The 19,487-nt window shown below is 54.3% G+C and overlaps 6 protein-coding genes across 6 annotated transcripts; 3 read left to right on the forward strand and 3 right to left on the reverse strand.

Annotated features, from left to right (window-relative positions):
• Window positions 1-217: 217 nt before the first annotated feature.
• Window positions 218-1,878, forward strand: H6S33_006459 (uncharacterized protein; the record flags this gene model as incomplete). Its single annotated transcript, XM_044837811.1, has 4 exons — window positions 218-431; window positions 556-730; window positions 810-1,546; window positions 1,604-1,878. The coding sequence occupies 4 exons, from the start codon at window positions 218-220 to the stop codon at window positions 1,876-1,878; spliced, it is 1,401 nt and encodes a 466-aa protein (XP_044689986.1).
• A 935-nt stretch (window positions 1,879-2,813) lies between these two features.
• Window positions 2,814-4,133, reverse strand: H6S33_006460 (uncharacterized protein; the record flags this gene model as incomplete). The annotated part of the gene is made up of 3 exons (XM_044837813.1): window positions 2,814-3,064; window positions 3,124-3,862; window positions 3,912-4,133. 3 exons carry the CDS (start codon window positions 4,131-4,133, stop codon window positions 2,814-2,816), a joined length of 1,212 nt encoding a protein of 403 aa, XP_044689987.1.
• Window positions 4,134-5,945: 1,812 nt separating this feature from the next.
• Window positions 5,946-7,750, reverse strand: H6S33_006461 (uncharacterized protein; the record flags this gene model as incomplete). Its single annotated transcript, XM_044837814.1, has 3 exons — window positions 5,946-6,169; window positions 6,237-7,378; window positions 7,692-7,750. The coding sequence occupies 3 exons, from the start codon at window positions 7,748-7,750 to the stop codon at window positions 5,946-5,948; spliced, it is 1,425 nt and encodes a 474-aa protein (XP_044689988.1).
• A 1,596-nt stretch (window positions 7,751-9,346) lies between these two features.
• On the forward strand, window positions 9,347-12,130 carry H6S33_006462 (uncharacterized protein; the record flags this gene model as incomplete). The annotated part of the gene is made up of 5 exons (XM_044837815.1): window positions 9,347-9,528; window positions 9,691-9,713; window positions 10,000-11,350; window positions 11,429-11,915; window positions 12,017-12,130. The coding sequence occupies 5 exons, from the start codon at window positions 9,347-9,349 to the stop codon at window positions 12,128-12,130; spliced, it is 2,157 nt and encodes a 718-aa protein (XP_044689989.1).
• A 1,423-nt stretch (window positions 12,131-13,553) lies between these two features.
• Window positions 13,554-14,663, reverse strand: H6S33_006463 (uncharacterized protein; the record flags this gene model as incomplete). The annotated part of the gene is made up of 1 exon (XM_044837816.1): window positions 13,554-14,663. The coding sequence occupies one exon, from the start codon at window positions 14,661-14,663 to the stop codon at window positions 13,554-13,556; it is 1,110 nt and encodes a 369-aa protein (XP_044689990.1).
• A 2,903-nt stretch (window positions 14,664-17,566) lies between these two features.
• On the forward strand, window positions 17,567-19,334 carry H6S33_006464 (uncharacterized protein; the record flags this gene model as incomplete). Its single annotated transcript, XM_044837817.1, has 4 exons — window positions 17,567-18,534; window positions 18,601-19,105; window positions 19,169-19,234; window positions 19,302-19,334. The coding sequence occupies 4 exons, from the start codon at window positions 17,567-17,569 to the stop codon at window positions 19,332-19,334; spliced, it is 1,572 nt and encodes a 523-aa protein (XP_044689991.1).
• Between the last annotated feature and the right edge of the window lie 153 nt (window positions 19,335-19,487).

The following is a 19,487-nucleotide window of genomic DNA, read 5'->3' on the forward strand; positions in this document are numbered from 1 at the left end:
ACGAGTGTTGAAAGAGAAGAGAAGCTCCCCAGCCAGCCACATCCACATAAAGACTTCCGTTGCTGCCCCCCCCGACTGTTTCTCTTCTTTTCTTTTTCAACCCTTTTGCATCTCACCGGTGCTGCACTCTTGCGTTACTTGCCTTGCCTTGCCCACTACCTACGTATCTATCTATCTACCTATACCGACCTACCCGTAAAGCTTAATACAACACCCAATGGCAACCCAAACGAAACCAAAGAGGCGCGAAAACTCATACGAGGTCGTCATCGTCGGCGCCGGCGTCATCGGCTGCGCGCTCGCCGCTGCGTTCGGGAAGCAGGGCCGCCAGGTCCTGCTCCTGGAGCGTGATCTCTCGGAGCCTGATAGGATTGTGGGCGAGCTGCTGCAGCCGGGGGGTGTGGAGGCGTTGGTGAAGTTGGGGATGAAGGGTGAGTTTTTATATTCATTTTGTTTTGGTTGGCTGGATGGATTGGATTGGATTGATGATGGATGGGGGGATTCATGAGGGAATTGGTGGGAATTGATGCTGATGATGCGTGCGGGTGATGGTAGATTGCTTGGAGGGCATTGATGCGATCCCGACGTATGGCTATGAGTGCATCTACCACGGCGAGAGGGTCACGATCCCGTATCCGAAGGGCCCCGACGGAAAGGCGCCGGAGGGGAGGACGTTCCATCACGGAAGGTTCATCATGAAGCTGCGCGAGGCGGCGAGGAGAACTCCGAAGTAAGTCTGCGGGTGTGCGGGCGGGGGTGTGCGGGGTGTATATGCATGTGTGCTAACCGGCGGGTGAATTGTGCAACAGCGTCACAATCATCGAAACCACCGTCCGCGACGTCATCAAGAACAACGCCACGGACCAGGTCCTCGGCGTCATCTGCAAGCGCAAGGGCGCCGACGCCCTCGAGGAGCACTACTTTGGCGCGCTCACCGTCTCCGCAGACGGCTATGCGTCGAACTTCAGAAAGAAGTGCATCAACAAGAAGCCGCAGGTGCGGTCCAACTTTGTCGCGCTGGAGCTCAAGGACGCCGTTCTCCCGTCGCCGAATCACGGCCATGTGATAATGGGCAACAACCCGCCGGTGCTGGTGTACCAGATTGGCACGCACGAGACCCGCATGCTCATCGACATGCCGAAGATGCCGAGCGCGAAGGACGGCGGCGTGAAGGCGCACCTCAAGAACGTGGTGCTGCCGGACCTGCCAGAGTGCATCAGGCCGTCATTTAAGGCCGCGCTCGAGGCAGATAGGTTCCCGAGCATGCCGAACTCTTTCTTGCCGGCAACGACGAATACGACGCCGGGGATGGTGCTGCTGGGCGATGCGATGAATATGAGGCATCCGCTGACGGGCGGTGGCATGACGGTGGCGTTTAATGATGTGGTGTTGGTCACGGAGTTGTTGAGCCCGATGACGGTGCCGGATCTGGAGGATACGGGGTTGGTGCTGAGGCAGATGTCGACGTTCCATTGGCAGCGGAAGTCGTTGACGAGTGTGATCAATATCCTTGCGCAGGCACTCTACTCGCTGTTTGCTGCGAACGGTTCGTCTCCCCCCTTCCTCCCTCACATATAAACCCTACTAACAAACAGAAACACAGACGACCGCCTTAGAACGCTCCAAAGAGGATGCTTCGAATACTTCCGCGTCGGCGGCCAATGCATCGACGGGCCCGTCGGGCTCCTTGCCGGAATCATCAGGCAGCCGATGGTCCTGTTCTACCACTTTTTCGCAGTCGCCTTCTATAGCATGTGGCTCATGTTCGCGAACAGCGCGGTGGCCAACTGGCCCCTGGCGTTTGTCAAGAGCTTTGGCGTGCTGTATAAGGCCTGTGTGGTACTGATGCCGTATATCTTTTCCGAGATTAGAGCTTAGTGGGCGGGCTCGTGGAGGGGATGGGGAGGGGGATGGGGGGGACTTCTTGTATTATAGACTTTTTTCTTTTCTTTTTGACCTTTTGACTTTATCATTTTTTGCTGTTGTTGGTAAAGCGAGTTGCGTTTTTTTTTTTTTTTAATTGGGGGATGAAGATGTAATTGTAATTTAATGAAGGCTGAAGGGGCTATGATGATGATTTGAGTTGGCTGTTCTGTTTTGTGCTGTTTGTTGAGGAGGGGAGGAAAGGGGGGGTTGACGGACGATGATCTTCTTTCTTTCTTTATTGTGCTTGTTTGCGGAGGTTTGTGGGTGCTTGTGGGGGCTCGTAGTGAGTAGTCGTTAGAGATACTCCGTAGCTAAGTAGCCCTATGGAGAGCATTATCATACCTTCAATGTATCAATGATGGTTGTGGTGGTCGTGTTAGTGTTATTCATGGCAGTGACAATAACCGGAGGAGAGATATGGTAGAGAGGGTACGTTTGATGGGTAGATATAGAAGCCCAGCACGCCCAGGTGTAGTGGGACCGCAGGCGTAGCGTCATGATGTGTCACTCGGCACCGCTATCCGGGGGGGGGGGGGGGATTGTAGGTCCATCGACCACCGGACGATGGTACGGGATGGTCTGTACAGAAGAGCTGGTCTGGTCTACCTGACCGATGGTTTTATATACGCAGTACTCTGGGGCCTCGGTATGTGAATATAGCCAACTAGAAAAAAGTGAAATGCGGCTTCCCGCAACCTGCAAAAACTACTATTCAGGCAGACTACTATTCAGGCCGGCAGCCCAACCGTTCCGCCCCTTTAATTACCCACTGAACAAATCCAAAGCTCTTCCCAGTATCCAGCCCATTTCTCATTAAAAAACTTTTATCTACATACCCCACCCCACCACCACCGAGTGACACGCCATGTCCCACCCACCCACTACATCTATTCCACCTCCTTCCTCCCCGCGAAGAACTTCTTCTGCTCCCTGCACTTCTCGCTGACACACATTGGGCACCGCAGCCCCAGCTGCGTGCTGGTCCTGGCGCCGCCGCTGAGGTGCTCGTGCGCAATGTCGGCCAGCGCCTTGATGAACATGGGGTCGCCGTTGAGCGACTCTGCGCGCTTGATGCCGGGCTGCTTGGACTCTGCGATGATCTCGAGGTCGAGCTCGTGGAGGGTTTCGATGTGGTCGGCTATGTGGGTGTTAGGTTAGTACTGGAGCTAGATTTGGGGGGGGGGGGGGGGGCTTTACAAGTGAAAGCGATAGGGATGAGCAGTAGGTTGGTCTGCCCCTTCTTGACATACTCCTCGACGGTATTACTCGTCTGCGCGCCCAGCCACGGCCTCGGCCCCACCTGCGACTGCCACACCAGCCGGTACGGGTTCTTGAAGCCCAGGCGCTGCATCACCGCATACACCGTCGCCGCGACCTCGGCCGGATACGGGTCCCCGCGGTTCACGACCGACATCGGCAGGCTGTGCGCCGAGAACAGCAGCACCACGCCCCCCCGCTGTCCCTCGGGGTACGTCGCCAGCGACGCCTCAATGTGCTTGGCCACCGTGTCGACCAGCCCCTTGTGCGTCGGCCACCGGTCGATGACGCTCCACTCGATCTGCCCCGCGGGGTCGTACTTCTTCGCCAGCCGCCACAGCTCGTTGAGGGAGCTCCCCGTCGTCGAGCACGAGTATTGGGGGTACTGCGTGAATGCTACTGCGCGCCGGATGCCGTCGGCCTGCATCTGCAGGAATGTGTCTTCGGTGAGGGGCGCGGCGTACCGGAAGGCCACGTACGGCTTGTGTGGTGCGGTGGTGGGGTGCAGCTTGTCGAGGAGCTTGCAGGCCTCGGTGGCTTGCAGCTCGGACCAGCGGCGGATGGGGGAGCCGCCGCCGATGACGGAGTATTGGGCTTCGATCTTGGGGGTGCGGCGGCGCGCGATGAGGGGGCCGAGGTACTTCTGTAGGGGGCCGAGGGGGATGAGGTCGGCGTCGGCCTAGTGGGGTGTTAGCGGTGTGTGTGTGGGGGGGGGATTGGGGACGTACGAAGAGGCGGGAGAGGAAGTCGTGGACTTCGGGGACGGTGCTGGGGCCGCCCATGTTTAGGAGGACTATTGCGGTGCCGTCATTGGGCTTGTGTGCTGGTGATTGGGTGGTGGTTGCGGTGGCTAGGCTGCGGGCTGCGGGGACGGCGATGCGCGGCGAGAAGAAGGCGCTTGGGAAGGTGCTGGTTCTGGCAAGCTGCTTAAGGGGTATTCGGGAGGCCATTTTTTTGATGCAATTGAGGTGGTGATGGATTGTCTCAGGTGGTGATGTAAATGTATCTAAAGGTGTGTGGTGTTGAAGTTACCTTGCACCGCGGGCCTGGCCGTTATCTTATCGATCGTGGCCAGAAGTGGTTGACGGTGGCGATCGGTTGCGCGCATGCATTGTATTACTAACAGATCATGAGCAATCAATCGCTTCAAAAGGGCAGCCAGCCGAGGCCTAGAATGCCCATTTCCATCGGGGGATTGCGATCTGGAAATTCCCTCAAAAGCATCTAGAAACCGCATCGGAGATTTCAGTTGCCGAAGATGATCAAGTGCCCTTTGCTGTATGTACCCACTAGGAGATATTGACAAATCCCTCCCTACCTGATCGACAAACCCCAATGATACGAGGCCAATTTGTAGAGATCCCAGTTAGATCCAGTGGGCTAGCGTAAATACGGAATAGTGCTATTTTGGGGGGGTAGTTGACCGAGATAAACAGGCGTCATGAACTATCACTCGTTCAAATTAAGGCGAGGGTGGGGTTTTGCTCTTGAGAACAATTTCCTGAGCAAAAAAAAACAGAACGTCTCTTAGTCCTACCACATGAATTAATACTAGGTAGTAGAGTGTTGTTATCCTGCCAAACACTATTATCGATGGGGTGGAAGGTATGAACGGGGCGAGGACAGAACCCAGCGAGAGTTTGATATGTGCACCACGACACATGATGTATGTGACCGGTATGCTTAGCCATAAATGAACGATATCTCCGCCAGATACCCAGCCTACCTACATGTACTTACCTACCAACCCCACGCCACGGCGAATAGTGGTGTGGTGGTATCCCTTAAGCTGTCGATGCTGACCCGCCCCCCCCTATAACAGAGGAATTAGATTTTGTATGAGAGATCTATTATTTGATAAGAGAGATAGTGAGATCTGTTAGTAAAGCCACACCAAATTCGGCTTTTTTTTGGGGGGGGGGTGGGGGTGGGTCAGCATTTTCGCGACATAATCCATCCTGGACGCACCTGCAAAGCGCAGGGCCGTCGTGCTGCAGCTGCAGCTGCAGAAGTCAAGGAAACAAACGCGGGGTTCAGAGAGTCCACGGGACCACGGGACCACGAGTAGCTTTGGGGCTTTCCTTTCAGCCAAGTTGGCCTATATAGCGTCCTCTGTTCCCCTCTCGCGCGGCTTTTTGGACCGTATTGTACTATACGTAGTGTTGGAAAAGTGATCAGGTGTAGGAAGACTCAATAGGCGATAGGATGGATGGTTCTATTATGATTACGAAGGAGGATGAAAGCCTATCGATCTACTTATACATGTAAAGGTGACATTTAGTGGGGCTAGACTGTGGGCACCGTTACTGAGAGCACCTTATAGCAGGGTTAGGTGAGGATATGTGCCGCCAATGTTAGAGGTTGTGATAAAGAGACACAAACTAAGGATGGTATTGTGGTAATTTAAAATTCTACCTTCCTGGCCCATGGCAAACTAGGACGATAAGGCAATAGCCACTTTATCTAGAAAGAAAAAAGAAGCTTCGTCTGCACATCCCAAATAGGGCGGTAGTAAACACAGGATCTCAGGACATGTGCATGTATTTACTACATACATGTATACACCGGCCCATGGCCAGCTACATGCACCTACAGCCAAATTATCTAATTGCTACTTTTCATGAATCTTTGAAACAACAGCCCGACGAGAAAGAAAGAAAAAAGACACAATCTCCTCTAAACCCAGCCATAACTCCAAATTAGCCATTTTTATGTTCCCCTCCACCGCGGCATTAGTCTACTAATACTAACTATGTATCTAGCTACTCCCTAAGCTGGAACTTGACCACCTCAACATCCAGCGTCTCCAGATCCACCACCACGACCTCCCCCGTCTCCGCAAACTTCGGCACCAAGACGACTCTGCACCTCTGGCCCTCCGCGCCCTCGACAAGACTGGTTTCGTACCTGTCCTGGTTCCCGATGAAGAACACCTGCGGACACTCCTCAATCACGAACTGGTCTTGGTCATTAAACGGATACGACCCTACACCTCAACATTAGCACTCCTCACCACCCTAGTCACACACTAGTAGAAGTAGAAGCAAACTCACACAACGTATCCGGCGCCGTCGGCGCCACCACCCTCCACCTCAGCAGGCGCTCCGCCATCGCCAGCCGATCATCCCCCTCCACATACTTGTACACATCATCCAGCGTCTGCCCGCTCGTGCCCAAAAAGCCCACACCGCCAATCTCCGCCGCCCACGGGTTCGTCGCGCGATCAAACGTGCTCCCGCCATAGCCCTTCGCGGAGCTAAAGATGGCGGGGTGCAGCGGCTGCTGCGGCATCGACACGTTCGCCGGGTCCGTCTCGCCGGGCATGACGGTGACGTGCAGCGACGGCAGCAGCTGCGAGAGGAAGTTGTCGAGCGCGAGGGCCGGCGAGGCGTTGTACGCCGACGCATCGTACCCGTACTTCTTGGCCTTCTCCTCGCCCGCGGGGACAGGCACGCTGAGCGGCGCGCCGAGCGAGTTGCCCGCGAGCACGAGCCGCACAACGGTGGACGCTGTGTCCTGCTCGGCCTGGTCGCCCAGCTCGCCGAGGAGCCACTCGGCGAGGAGGTCCGTGGCGAAACTCTCCTTGAGCCCGCCGCGGAACGAAAGGCCGCTGCAGAGCACAACCTTCCCCTTCCCCTTCCCCTTCCGCCCCGACTGCTCCGTCTGCGTCTGCGGCGGCAGGTCCGGGATGATGACATCCAGCACCTCAAAGTCACCGTCCTTCGTCTCGCTGCCCATCACAGCAACCACACACCCCGTGACGAGATTCTGCGTGCCCAGCATGCCGCCGACGAGGCGCAGCCGCCCGCTCTCGTCCTCGAGCAGCACGCGGTCGCGCCCCGGGTCCGTGTACTTTGCGCGCGGCGGCGGCGCCGCGAGCCAGTGGTCCTTGGTGATGTCGTCGAGGATGTTGGGCTTCAGCGCCATGTCCATGTAGACCGTGCCGGAGATCCAGCAGAGCTCGCCCTGGCGCACGTCGAGCACGCGGTCGCAGTGGTGCACGGCTTCGCCGGCGATCGAGGTGTCGTCCCAGGCGGACAGCGCGGCGGCGTCGACGGAGGGTTTGAGCGCGGCGAGGCGCAGAAAGTACATGGTGGAGAACTGCTGCTGGTAGGTGCGTGTCTCGATGAGGAAGCGGGGGTTGGGGATGTGGTCGCTTTGGAGGCGCTGGAGGGAGGCATATTTCCGCGAGGAGCTGTGGGGGGGGGGGGGGTCTACGTTAGCTGGCTGTCTGGCAGCAATAGAGCAGTAGAGCAATAGAGCAATAGAGCAGTAGAGCAGTAGAGCAGTAGAGCAGTAGAGCAGTAGAGCAGTAGAGCAGTAGAGCAGTAGAGCAGTAGAGCAGTAGAGCAGTAGAGCAGTAGAGCAGTAGAGCAGTAGAGCAGTAGAGCAGTAGAGCAGTAGAGCAGTAGAGCAGTAGAGCAGTAGAGCAGTAGAGCAGTAGAGCAGTAGAGCAGTAGAGCAGTAGAGCAGTAGAGCAGTAGATAGATAGAACAGGGTGCACATACTCGGGAGCACGCATCAGAGCGTCAATTGCGCCCTTGGACGCACCTGATGATGAAGCCATGTCTGGTTGTTGAGGATTTGTGAATTCTTGCCGTTGGGTTGGGTTGACGCGGTGGAAGGTGGAAGGGGAGGACGCGTCGGGAATCCATTTTACGCGGTACGGGTTACGCGCTAGTCCGCATGTGGGTGGGGGGTTTCATGATCCGTCACTCGAGGGGGGGAAGGGGAAGGAAGGGGAGTCTACACAGGCATTCTTTCGTTTTCGCTGGGAGTGTTTCTATAGTGCGTTCGGTGTATTCGGACAGCATCTGGTGGGCTGGGCAGCTGTTTCCCTTCTCTTGCAAGGCGAGTGATGGCCGATGGTGATGATGGTGATGGTGATGGTATATACCGTGCCTGTACCAGTGAGGGCCGGAGTGCAACACCCCCTTGATTAATCGAGATTCCTTTCCTTCCTCCCGCCCCGCCCCTTGCATCATTACGTGATGCCGGGTCTCTGTTGACACACCGACGTCTCTCTCTCGGGGTTGACCCGTCTGGCTGTTTGCTCAAGTAGGAAAGACCAACCAACCCTAACCCTCAGGAGAGAGCAGGAGAGAGCAGGAGAGGCACGACATATATCCCGGCCGGGAAATAGCCAGGACGACAGAAACCCTGTTTCGGAGCTTCAGATTGATTCATTGGCCGTCACTCGTCTGCGGTGAAACTTTGTGTCGGCGCGGAAAGGATAGGATAGGAAGGGGGGAAGGGAAGGGAAGGGAAGGGAAGAGTGTGAGTGAGACATGCACATTCAATCCTCATCTGAGATCGAGCAGTTAGATACCGGTTCTAAATCTGGAGACTTGGGCAGTAACTTTAGGGAGACCGTCACTCGCCCATACGGTTCAGATTCAGATTCAGAGCAGAGCCCCCCCCCCCCCCCCCCCCCAAACAACATCATGCAGCGTACCGGTAGATAGTAGAGTATGTAGAAGTGAAGAGAAATCGCTTCCATCCCGATTCGCGATTACAAACAAACCCTGTAGACTTGTCTGCCCTCTCTCACGCGAGCGGGAAAGAAGGGAAGAGAAGAGGAGAAAGGAAAAACCTGACACATCCCCCCATCCCAGTCAGCACTGAATGTGAATGATAGCCCGCCCATCACGATAATCACGGTCACCGCGCTGCTCACCCAGAAGGGGATTCCCGCTCCACCTCTGTTCCCTGCAATTAAACGAAACCAAGCAAGCCAACCCTCTCTCCCATCCCCCTCGCCACAGCTGTGCGGTGATGTTTACGGTGGTGGCAGAGAATATTCGAGTGCATGCGACCATCACGATCATCAACCCCAGCTAGTCCCTCCCAGACCTATCGATAAGGCCCTCCCCCCTGCAACTGTATGTAGCTCCTGCAATGCATGCATAACTGCACGACATCCACGAGAGCTCTTCCTGCCTGCTTACCGAAGAAACGAACGAAACCTCCACCAGCCAGCGGAACCCAACCCAGCCAACCAAACCAACCACCACTGACTGCTCCCGATAAACATCGCTCTCACCTTCCACCATCCCCCCCAGACAAAAAAAAAAACAGACGGACCGTCCCGTTCGCTTCATCTTACGCACCGCACCCACCTACAGTCAGCTAACCTACAGCTAGCTACTACATCCACACAGAAATGTCCTTCTCCTCGACGCCCAGCCCGAGGCCGGGGACGTTGGTGTGCACGCACAAGAACACGGCGAGGTGTGTTCTCACGCTGCCTGGGTGCTGTGCGTGTTCAGACTTGAGGCCGCATACGCCGAGTTACTTTGTCTATGTCGACGGTATTGGAAGCGTGCCGCAGGGAACCAGATGGAAGTGAGTGCCTGACCGACTGACATCTATCTCTCCACCTGCTTACTCTGCTTTACCCCCCCCCCCCCCCCCCCTTTCAACTACTACTCTACTTTACTCTACATACCCCAAATACCCAATACCCCCCTTGGCAAGTGAGCTGATTTGGTTTCGGTTTGTTTACAGCTCGTATTGCGATCATTGTAAAGGTACATATCTCCCTTTCTCTACCTCATTCTTTCTCCTTTCTCACCCTTTTTGCCTCCCTCCCTCCTGCCCACACTACGCCTCCCATCCCATCCATATATGCACCTTATATAAACAAAGCTGTCGCACATCACGGCTAAGGAAAGAGAAACACAAAAAAGATCATTTCCCTATAAATATCCTCCTCCCCACTTTGTTGCTTCCCTCTCACCCCCTCATGATGGCTGTCGCCTAAAACCATTCTCTCGCACACAGTCGCGCTTGATAATTAAAACTATCCACACACAGCTTATTGGGAGTGCCAAATCCGGCGCGCCGGCATATCCGCCTCCCTGTCCCGCATACCCGACTTCCCGCGCTCCAGCGCCTTCGACGGGCCCCGCTCCCCACGCCGGACGTTTGCGAGCGCCTTCTCGCAGATGGAGCACTACACCTCGAGCGGGCCCGCGCGGCCCGCAGCCTACATCAGGCCCGGCAACATGCGGCGAGAGGAGCCCTTACAGAGCGTTGAGGGCCCGCCGCCGCGATTGCAGCGGGACAACCACCACCACCGCCACCACCACCACCACAGCAGGGTCAGGAGCGTACCTACATCCCCGGACCCAGAAGCACGGGCTTCGCGGGTCATACAGCGCCCACAGAGCATACTGATAAGCCGAGTCGGGGGAGTGGAGACGCCGCCGTCGCCGGTGAGCCCTGAGGAGCCGCCCCCGTCGTTGAATCACCTTGGCCATAATGACATCATGAGACGGCAGCAGCAGCGACTGGATGCGCTGCGGCATGTTGCTCCGCCTATACCGCGTACTTACAGCGATACGTCGAGTATGGGATCCATGGACGCCCAGGCAAGTACCACGAGCGGCACCGTAGCTGACGATATTGAGATCCCGCCTCACTCAAGGGGGCTGCTCTCGTTCGTTGAATCCCGCGCACAGATCACCGATATCGAGAACCAGCTGGACAGGCTACACGCGCGCATGATGATGGGGACCAGGAACCGCGACATGCCGCGCGACTACCGCGCCAGCGGAGTCCGCCAGGCCACGCCCCGGTCATACACCCGGCTGCAGCACCAGGCCGTCCCGCACCGGCCCAGCCGCCGCGAGACCTTCTCCGCACTCGACGAAGCAGACCGCACCTGGTCCTCCGTCGCATCCGTGACATCCGCCACCACCGACAACTCCCTCGAAGTCCACATCTCGCGCACACCAGACCTAGTCCCCTCCCGCGCCGTCACCGAATACTCCTCGCAGAGCGAAGTCTCCCCGAGCGAGGCCGCACCCAGCGAGGCCCCGCAGAGCGAAGCCAGCACCACAACAAGCTCGCCGACAAACCAGCCGCTCTGGTCCCTCGCCAACAGCGTGCAAGACATCGAGACGGAGCTCGCCCACCTCTCCGAGGGCACCGCACGGCGCTCCGCCGAGCTCGCGTCGCTGTCGCAGCAGCTCGAGCACCAGACGCGGCAGTACGCGGCCGACGTCGGCAACCGCGACCCCGACATCCTCGGCCGCGCCAACGAGGGCCTCCGGCGCCTGCGGGAGCTGCGCGAGCGCCGCGAGCTCGGTGACCCGCAGGAGCAGATCCGCCGCGTGTGGGGCAATGTCGACGACGACGACTACGTCTCGCCCGTGTCTGCGCTGTAAGCAATCCCCGAATCCCCGGATCCCCTCAACCCCAAACGTAAAAAAAGCGGTGGATGACTAACAGCGCACGCAAGGTTCCAAAGATCTTGGGAAGCATACACCCGCCGCCAACAGCTAGAACAAGAAGGGCGGCGCCACGACCCCGTGTCGGCCTGGTTCGACCCCGCACCCGCTGCCCACGACGGCAGCGGCGGCGTGTCGGCGTCGCTCGACCCGCTCGCGGCGTCCGTGAATGAGGTTGTGGCGCTGCTGCGCAACTTCCGCGAGAGCCTGGGCGGCGACCAGGCGGGGCCTGTTGACCGGGCGGTGGAGGTGCTCGTGCAGCTGCGCGGCGAGATGCGGCGGCGGGAGGGGCTGCGGGCGGTGGGGAGGCGGCCGAGAGTCTCGAGGGGCGGGGGGATGAGGGCGCATTGGGAGCCGCCGAAGGGGCTGGATGATGATGAGACGAGGCCGCCGCCGGTGGAGGAGGCGGCGTTGAGGCTGGATTGCGAGTGTAAGATTTGCTTTGGGCAGGTGGCGGATACGTTGTTGTTGCCGTGTAGTCATTTGGTGCTTTGTGGGGTATGTGCTTTTTTTGTCCCTTCTTTCCTTTCGTGTGGTGGTGGTGGTGCGGTGTGGTTTGGGTTGAATTTTTGCTGATGGTGGGGGTGTGCGGGGGATAGTGGTGCGCGAACCAGATGGGCGTGAGTAAGGGGACGGAATTCTCGCCGAGGATGGTGCAGTGCCCCGTGTGCAGGACGGAGGTGCTGGATCGGATCAAGGTGTTTCGGGGATGAGGGCCTCTTTTTTGCAATCTTCAGATATACAAGGATACCTTTTTTTTTTTTTTTTTTTTTTCCTTTTTTTTCCCTTTTTTGTTGCTGGATTTTTTTTTTTGGAACTTTGGACTTGGACTTTGGACTTATATACCCCCGTTTTTTACTTTTTATTTTCTACTTTTCTACTTTTTTTGCTTTTCTTTTCTTTGCGGTCGACACCTACCACCTACCTACACCTACCTACACCTACCACCCACCACCACCACCCATCTACCACTCCATACCCTAAACCCTCCTCCTCCTCCTCCTCCTCCTCCTCCTCCTCCTACTACTACTACTACTACTACTACTACTACTACTACTACTACTACATGTGATATCTTGCATCATATATATACATCTGTACTTTAGCCTCCTCCTCCTCCTCCTCCTCCTCCTCCTCCTCCTCCTCCTCCATCTTTTTTTCCCTCCCTCTTTCCATCTGCGTGGGTTTTTTGCTATGTAGGCGTTCTTTCCCCCTTCCTTCTCCTTCTTGGGCAGTCTGTCTGGTTTTACATTCTGGGCCCCCCCCTTTCCTTGGTTTTTTTTTTTTTTTGTTGCAGAGATCTTGTAGACGATGGTGTGTGGTGTGTTTGGGGGGGGGGGTGGGGGGGAGCGTGTGTAGTACATGTAGTAGTCTGTGTGTGTGTGGCGGGCACTGTCTGTGTGTAATGGAGGTCTACGTATACGGATCGGGCGGGTATTATCTATTGATAGTGAATGGAGCACGAATACGAGTACGGGGGTGGTGGTGGTGGTGGTGGTGGTGGTTTAGAATGAGTGCGGTTTGGGGGGGGGGGGGGGGGGGGGGGGTAATATCAAGATGAGAAAAGACGAGGGTGCTAGTCATGACCAACGGGACCGAACGGTGGCTATTCTGTATATGTAGCCCGCAGCCTGTCCCCCGCCCAGTCTCGCTCGAACGCTGAGCGGGGTCCCCGTTAATTGGACCAGTCCCTGGGTGATACGTTCAGCAATTACACATTTACATCTAGATCTAGTTGGGCTAGATCTCTCTACCGCTGCGAAAGGTTTCTGTTATGTTTTTCATGTGCACGCCGAAAGAACCAGGCATGAACCAACTAGTCGTTTTACTTCAAAGAATACAACAGTTAATACAGAACAAAAAACCCCAAGTCGGCCAAGCCCGCATGGCTACCGAGTGATACCGTATGATCCAATTTTATGCATCGCCCAAAGAAAAGAAAAAAAGAAAAAAAGAAAACCAAAAAAGCTTCCATGCACACCAGCCATTCTACAAAGCTTACGTACTAGGGGTGTAGCGAAAAGTGATCAGAATCAGATAAGACAAATACACGTATTCACCGCAATATTCACTTCACTTATCAGATTCTGATCACGGTACATACATGAAAGTCAACACAATGCATGCTGTGGTCTCTTATCGACGATAGAGCCTACCCCTCGAATCAATTCTCGAACCCCTACCATTCGACCACTCATTGTCGTCCCCAGAACCCGAATACGTGTAGGACGCCTCGGGCCACGCCCTTCCATCGTGCTCCAGATACACTCCTCCTCCATCATCATCATCATCATAATAGTTCTCGCGCGTGCTCTCCGAGCATCCCAGAGATCCCTGGTAGTTTTCACAAACATCCGCCGACTGGTGGGAGCACTGTTCAGAATAAGAACTCGGTGGGCCAGGATGGCCAGTCCCGTAAAGGATCATTTCTCTTCCGCGATGGCCTACCGACGAAGAAGAAGAAAGGACCGGTGCTACCACAGTTTCCTCGGAATCTGAGCTCGAGACCGAGTATGAACTCGAATCGGATAAATGGTAAGAGTTGCGAGATACTTCGTGACGGGAGGTTGAAGATGTGGTCGAGATGGGCGGAGAGTGACGGGAAGGCTGAGAAACCGGGTGGCCGCGGAAATATTCTGAGGCTCCAGGCCTCTCTATGCGGCCGGATCCGAAATCACGAGTGCTGTTATATCCGGGGCCATACTGCACCCACTCACCCCCCATATCATGGGTAGGTTCATGCGCAGGAATTACATATTCATATCCAGCGCCAGTGCCAGATCTGCTAGTAGATACTCTCTCAGGCCGATAATAAGAATCATCAGAAGCCTCCGACCGATGAGAGCTGGACGTAGCACGCGCAGAAGCCGCCGCCCTCGTCGTCTCGGGAGGCGATTGACGAGACCGATCATAAGACCCACGGTCTGCAGCCTCATGCCGATCAACTCCATACCCATCAAACGGCGGTGGCTGTTGTTGTATCCCTCGCATGCGACCACCTCTGGTCTCTCTCTTGTACCCGTCTTCGCTGGCCATGGGTAAATATTCGCCAGGCTGAAGGTACCTCGACCCGGAAACACGCGCTGGCTCGTTGGGCCTAGGACTGCCTATTTCTAGACTAAAATCTTCCATTCGTCGTCCTTGATGGTCTGCCGTGGAGGCTTGTACTCGCAAATCGACCTGATCACAGGTCGAGTTCACGGAGATTCTGGCTCCGCCGCAGTTTACTTTAAGGTTGTGAGGCATTATTGTAGATTGGGTTGGTTGTGAGAATGCCGATGAAAGAATATTTGTTGCTAATAGATATCTAGTATCGATGGGGTATGGAGATGTTGAAAGAATATTTGTTGCTGGTGGGTGTCTAGTATCGATGAGGCATAAAAATGTTGATTGTATGAGTAGATGGTGTGCGAGTCTCTGTAAAGAAACAGGTGAAGGGAGAGCAGTTTCTGTATGCAATATATTTTGTACTGAGTATGGTAGAGTCAGGATCCAAGTAGTGGCACAGAAAGAAAAATTTAAGGCAATACGTCTGATCGTGACTTTATACTACCTCAAATGTCAATGATCAATAATTTGTTCTCCGCTCAAGACCGAACGCCCTATCTATAGAAACGAACCTGAAACGTGATCAACTACATGTACTACTGAAAGCCCCTTATCCTCTCAGCTGATATTAGAACCTTTTCCCCAGTTGTCCGATTGGCTGATGGATGGTTTGCGCCGATCAGGTTACCGGAAAATAGAGTTGGTTCTGTTTACGCAAGGACTCTCTCCCCTATTAGTAGGTAATATAGCTGCCAAGAACAGTTCCTAATGGCTGAACCCCCACCCCTCTGTAGAGTACATACCTGGGACGCCTCAATCCCAGGATACTTAGATAACACGTGTTTTTAGGCCTAGTGTGGTGGCCGCCGGCAATGAGGGCGTCCCCTCGATCGTGGTATATGTTAATTCAGGAGCACTCAGCTCATTTGCCCCATCGGGAGATGCAATGAGCTGGTTTTATTATATAGGGTACCGGATAAGTTTATGTAGTATGGGCCTAGGAACTGGCGGTAGTATACTTATTGCAATTGGAGAACCTATATAACTGACCGTCTTCACGGCGTGATCAGGTGGTTCGTGAACCATAATGCCACAAGCTTGAGTTCCAATCTCTTGAGCTTCCGCTGGGCCCGGCCGCTTGAATGTAGCCCCCCACGCGATGATCGTAGATTAACATCATGTAAGTCTAACTTTATCTCAGAAATGGAATATGGGTTGAAATAATATCTTACTGTGTAGAGTGTAGAGGAGACGGCACTAATGGTTCGTTGCTAGCTATTGCACGGGACTTCCCGTACGAGTGATTATATATGATGCGTATATTTTAGCCTCTATCAGCGTGAATTCCCGAGCTACATATCCACATTCACTGTCTCTCATGGCTGGGGACGCTCGGTAGTTACTTGATAACGCTTCATAGCTGAGGTTTCAACAGCGGCGGGTAGGGAAGGATACAGGATAGTTAGACCCCTCCAGATCCCTGAGCATGAGACAAACCCAAAGGACCTACAGGGGCCTGCACTTTCTTAGAGGGGCAAGAAGATCCGGGTGAAAGCCGTTGTTCAGAGTGTGGTTTATGAGAGATAGAAAAGAATTGTATTGTATGGTTGTTATTATAAGTGTAGGAGGAACAAGCTTGTTTTATAGTTAACAAAGACATTAGAACACGTATGTATCAGACAACTAAAGTTTGTAGGAGAAAACAAGAGCTGTAGGAACTAGAGGAGTTGTGGCATCTCTCGCGGAGTGCGCAGAAATTAAAGTCAGAGGGCACTAGGACCCTCCAACAAAGCTGGTAGGAGAGCGGAGGCGGGGCGGGAGCGGAGGCGGGGCGGGAGCGGGAGCGGGTATAAAGAGAACGTGTGGAGAGGGGAGATCTAATAAATTCTTCTCGGCCCCTCGGACTAAGCCCAGGGACCAATGAGAGGACGCCTCCTCCATGAGGAGGGAGAAAAAGCAGAGACGAGCAGGGGAGGGCGGGACGAAGGCCTAACGTGATCTAAATACCCCTTGATCTCGCCTGATGGAGACCAAGAGATGCACGTAGGAGCAGAGAGCAGACAGCCACACGGGGACCTAGGAAACCCCCCTAGCCAAGGCCACCCCAGCCGAGATCTAATAACCTCCCCATAGCCATAGCCATAGCCCTAGCACTAGTAGTTCTCGAAAATCTTAAATAACCCCCAACCACCTCCCCTCCTTCCTATCTTCCACCAACCATCAACACCTCATTCTCATCATCAATCTCCGTAGATCTTTTCTGTTCAGTCGTTGAGGGCTCGCCATTGTTTGAGGCCGCCTCGATGAGCTGAACAGACTTGATGCCAGGGAGATTTGACGGATAGTGATGGGGTTGGGGTCTATTTGGATACGTGAAGCTGTTATCGGCTCCGTTCTTGCTCCTATTAGAGAACAACTTTGCATGAAGTTAATGAGATAAGTAATAAACTAACCTAATGATTACTATCAATTAACTAAATTTACATGTAGTATGACCAATATAGTGAGCGAGTGATAGCTCATGAAGAAACTACTGTGGCTGTTGATCTCTCTCCCTCTCTCTATTTTGAGTAATGTACTTAAGTGACACGAGTATAATCATGAAGTAAAAATACATGTATGATTTGCTAGGAAGATTGTACCCTTCTTGGAAACTTTAGGACACCTCGCCAATCTTCCCAAAAATCTTTGTGCGGCTAGCTAGAAAACATGTGTATCGTACTTGGAATTAGAATGAAATGGGAAGGGAGAAAGGGTAAATTATTGAGTTCTGAATCATGGATATCTCTGGAGAATATCGGATATCTGCACATTTAAGCGTACGTTCCTCGATGAACAACCCATTGCTAGAATTTAAACCACCAATGCTCTGTGTGTTATGTGTCCTTAACTTGACCTCAATGCTAGCTATTACTACAAGTCTTGCCAGAGAGCTTCACTTCTCATCTTGATACTATCGCAGATCAATACTGCACCATTCCCTTCAAATACCCGCTTTTCACTTGTATCATCGCTTTTGTCCAATCACCTATCCTTATACCTCACTGCCACTTCAATTATCAAGAGACTCTACCACCAGCCTCCAATTCTCACCGGCTGCAATGTCTCACGTAGACAGCCCAAACAGCTTCCTCGGCCCATTCCCCGCCCCCGTCTGTGCCCCCGAATTCCCACCCCCCCTCTTCCGCCAGCCGCCCACCCCCAACACCATCCGTACCGCCTTCTCCAGCCCCCCTTTCAACTGGAACGGCATACCACTGCGGATCTTCCGCTCTCCCACCAGCCTCTCCGAGTTTGCCAAGTTCGAAGAGCAGGGCGAGTTCCTGGGCCGGGAGCACAAGTACTGGTACAAGATCCTCAAGTCAGCTCTGGAGAGTGACCTGCAAGATCTTAAGAGACGCCATGACATTGAGACGAAGCTGCAGCCGTCTCTAAGGGCCATGTTTGAGCGGAAGGAGACGGCGCGGTTCCACGCAGAGTTCATGGAGAAGCTGCAGTGGGGGCAGGAGAGTAGTCCGTTGCTGCTGAGGCCGGCGGAGTTTCTGGATAATGAGTACGGGCAGCAGAGGGAGGATGAGGTGGCGGAAGGGCCACAGGCCCTACAGAACGAGGAGTTTCATACGATCATTATGGACTTTAAGAAGCAGGGGCTGGATACGGAGTTCCCTAGTATTAGGACGTTCTTTGGTGGGTATCCGGGACCGAGTGTAGCGTGGGCGGTGCAGGACTTCTATAGAAGGCAAGAGACGGCGAGGGAGTCGGCAAAGATTGGGTTAGAGTTCCAGCAGATGTGGGAATGGAGTGAGAGGCACTGGAACTTCTTCGAAGCTTCCAGTAAGCTACGCCAGTGGGTGCAGAAGTTAATCAACAAACAGAACCGCCGGCCCACAAGGCTTGTTCAAGAGTACAGCATGAAGACTCTGAACTGGAGCCCCGCCATTGAGTCCCACAAACGGCGACACCAATGGGCGGTGCTGAAGCGGATCATGAACGTGTACGAGTGCCGGGACGAAATCTTCCCTGAAGTGAGCGCACCTGCCGGACGAACCTTTGACCGGTACTTTGGCAGGTATGGGAAAAAAGAGGGATGGTATCCCGTTGACAGAGAGCTGGATTCTGAGAATCTTACCGACAGTCTCATCCTGCAGCAGATAGATGGCGCGGAGAGTGTACTGGAAGCTGGGGGGTCACTGGCTGAAGCGTGTGCCGGTGTCGTGGATGGATGCATGGAAAGCACTTCACGGCGAAGAAGGACCAGAACACCGGCTTCTGCCCCTCCGAGATTGCCGGGCCCTCCAAGAACGCTTGAAGAGGCGGAGGAGACACTTGTCCGGCTGAGGGCGAGCGCAGACCTGCTTTTCAGAAATTTGGTGTCGAAAGTAAGGAACGTTGAGGCATCTAGTGTTGGAGAGTCCTCTCGTGGGGCCGTAATGTCCTCTTGCGGGGCTCATGTAGAGTCTGCGACGGTCGACACTGTAACTGTAGACTCTGTAACCATCTACTCTACAGCTGTGGGCTCTAGAACAGCGGAGTACGAAACAACCGAGGAGCTTCCTGATCCTACGGACGAAACAAATGGGGATGCAAAAGTAAACACAGTAGGCTTCCTGGCAGCCTTGAGACATAAGTTGATTGGGCCCGTAAGCATGCCAAGACCCGCCAGTTGGGTTCAATGATATTTATGCTGACTTTTCTGGTATTAGCCCACTGGGAACCCGGAGAGTGAGCCTCCCGTGGAGGAGTGGCTCACAAGCTGGAGGAACCCTAGGGTAAGTGTTTCTTACGATAATATGCCCGTTTGTCTATGCTGGGCTAACTTGAAATCATCACATGCAGGCTCAATGGCCCAGTGGATTGATGAAGGCTTGATTAGCTTAGTACTTACTGAGTTTACAATGGAAGAGGTCGGAGAGAGAGGATTAGATACGGGTTTTTGTTTATTCATTGGGGTTAATTGCTGCTTTTGGAATTGGCGCAACTTGCTTTCTGTGATGTACTCTTTTTTCTAGAATTACAAGGCCC

Source organism: Morchella sextelata (assembly GCF_020137385.1).
Source record: "Morchella sextelata strain SCLS chromosome Unknown scls_20, whole genome shotgun sequence".
NCBI lineage: Eukaryota > Fungi > Ascomycota > Pezizomycetes > Pezizales > Morchellaceae > Morchella > Morchella sextelata.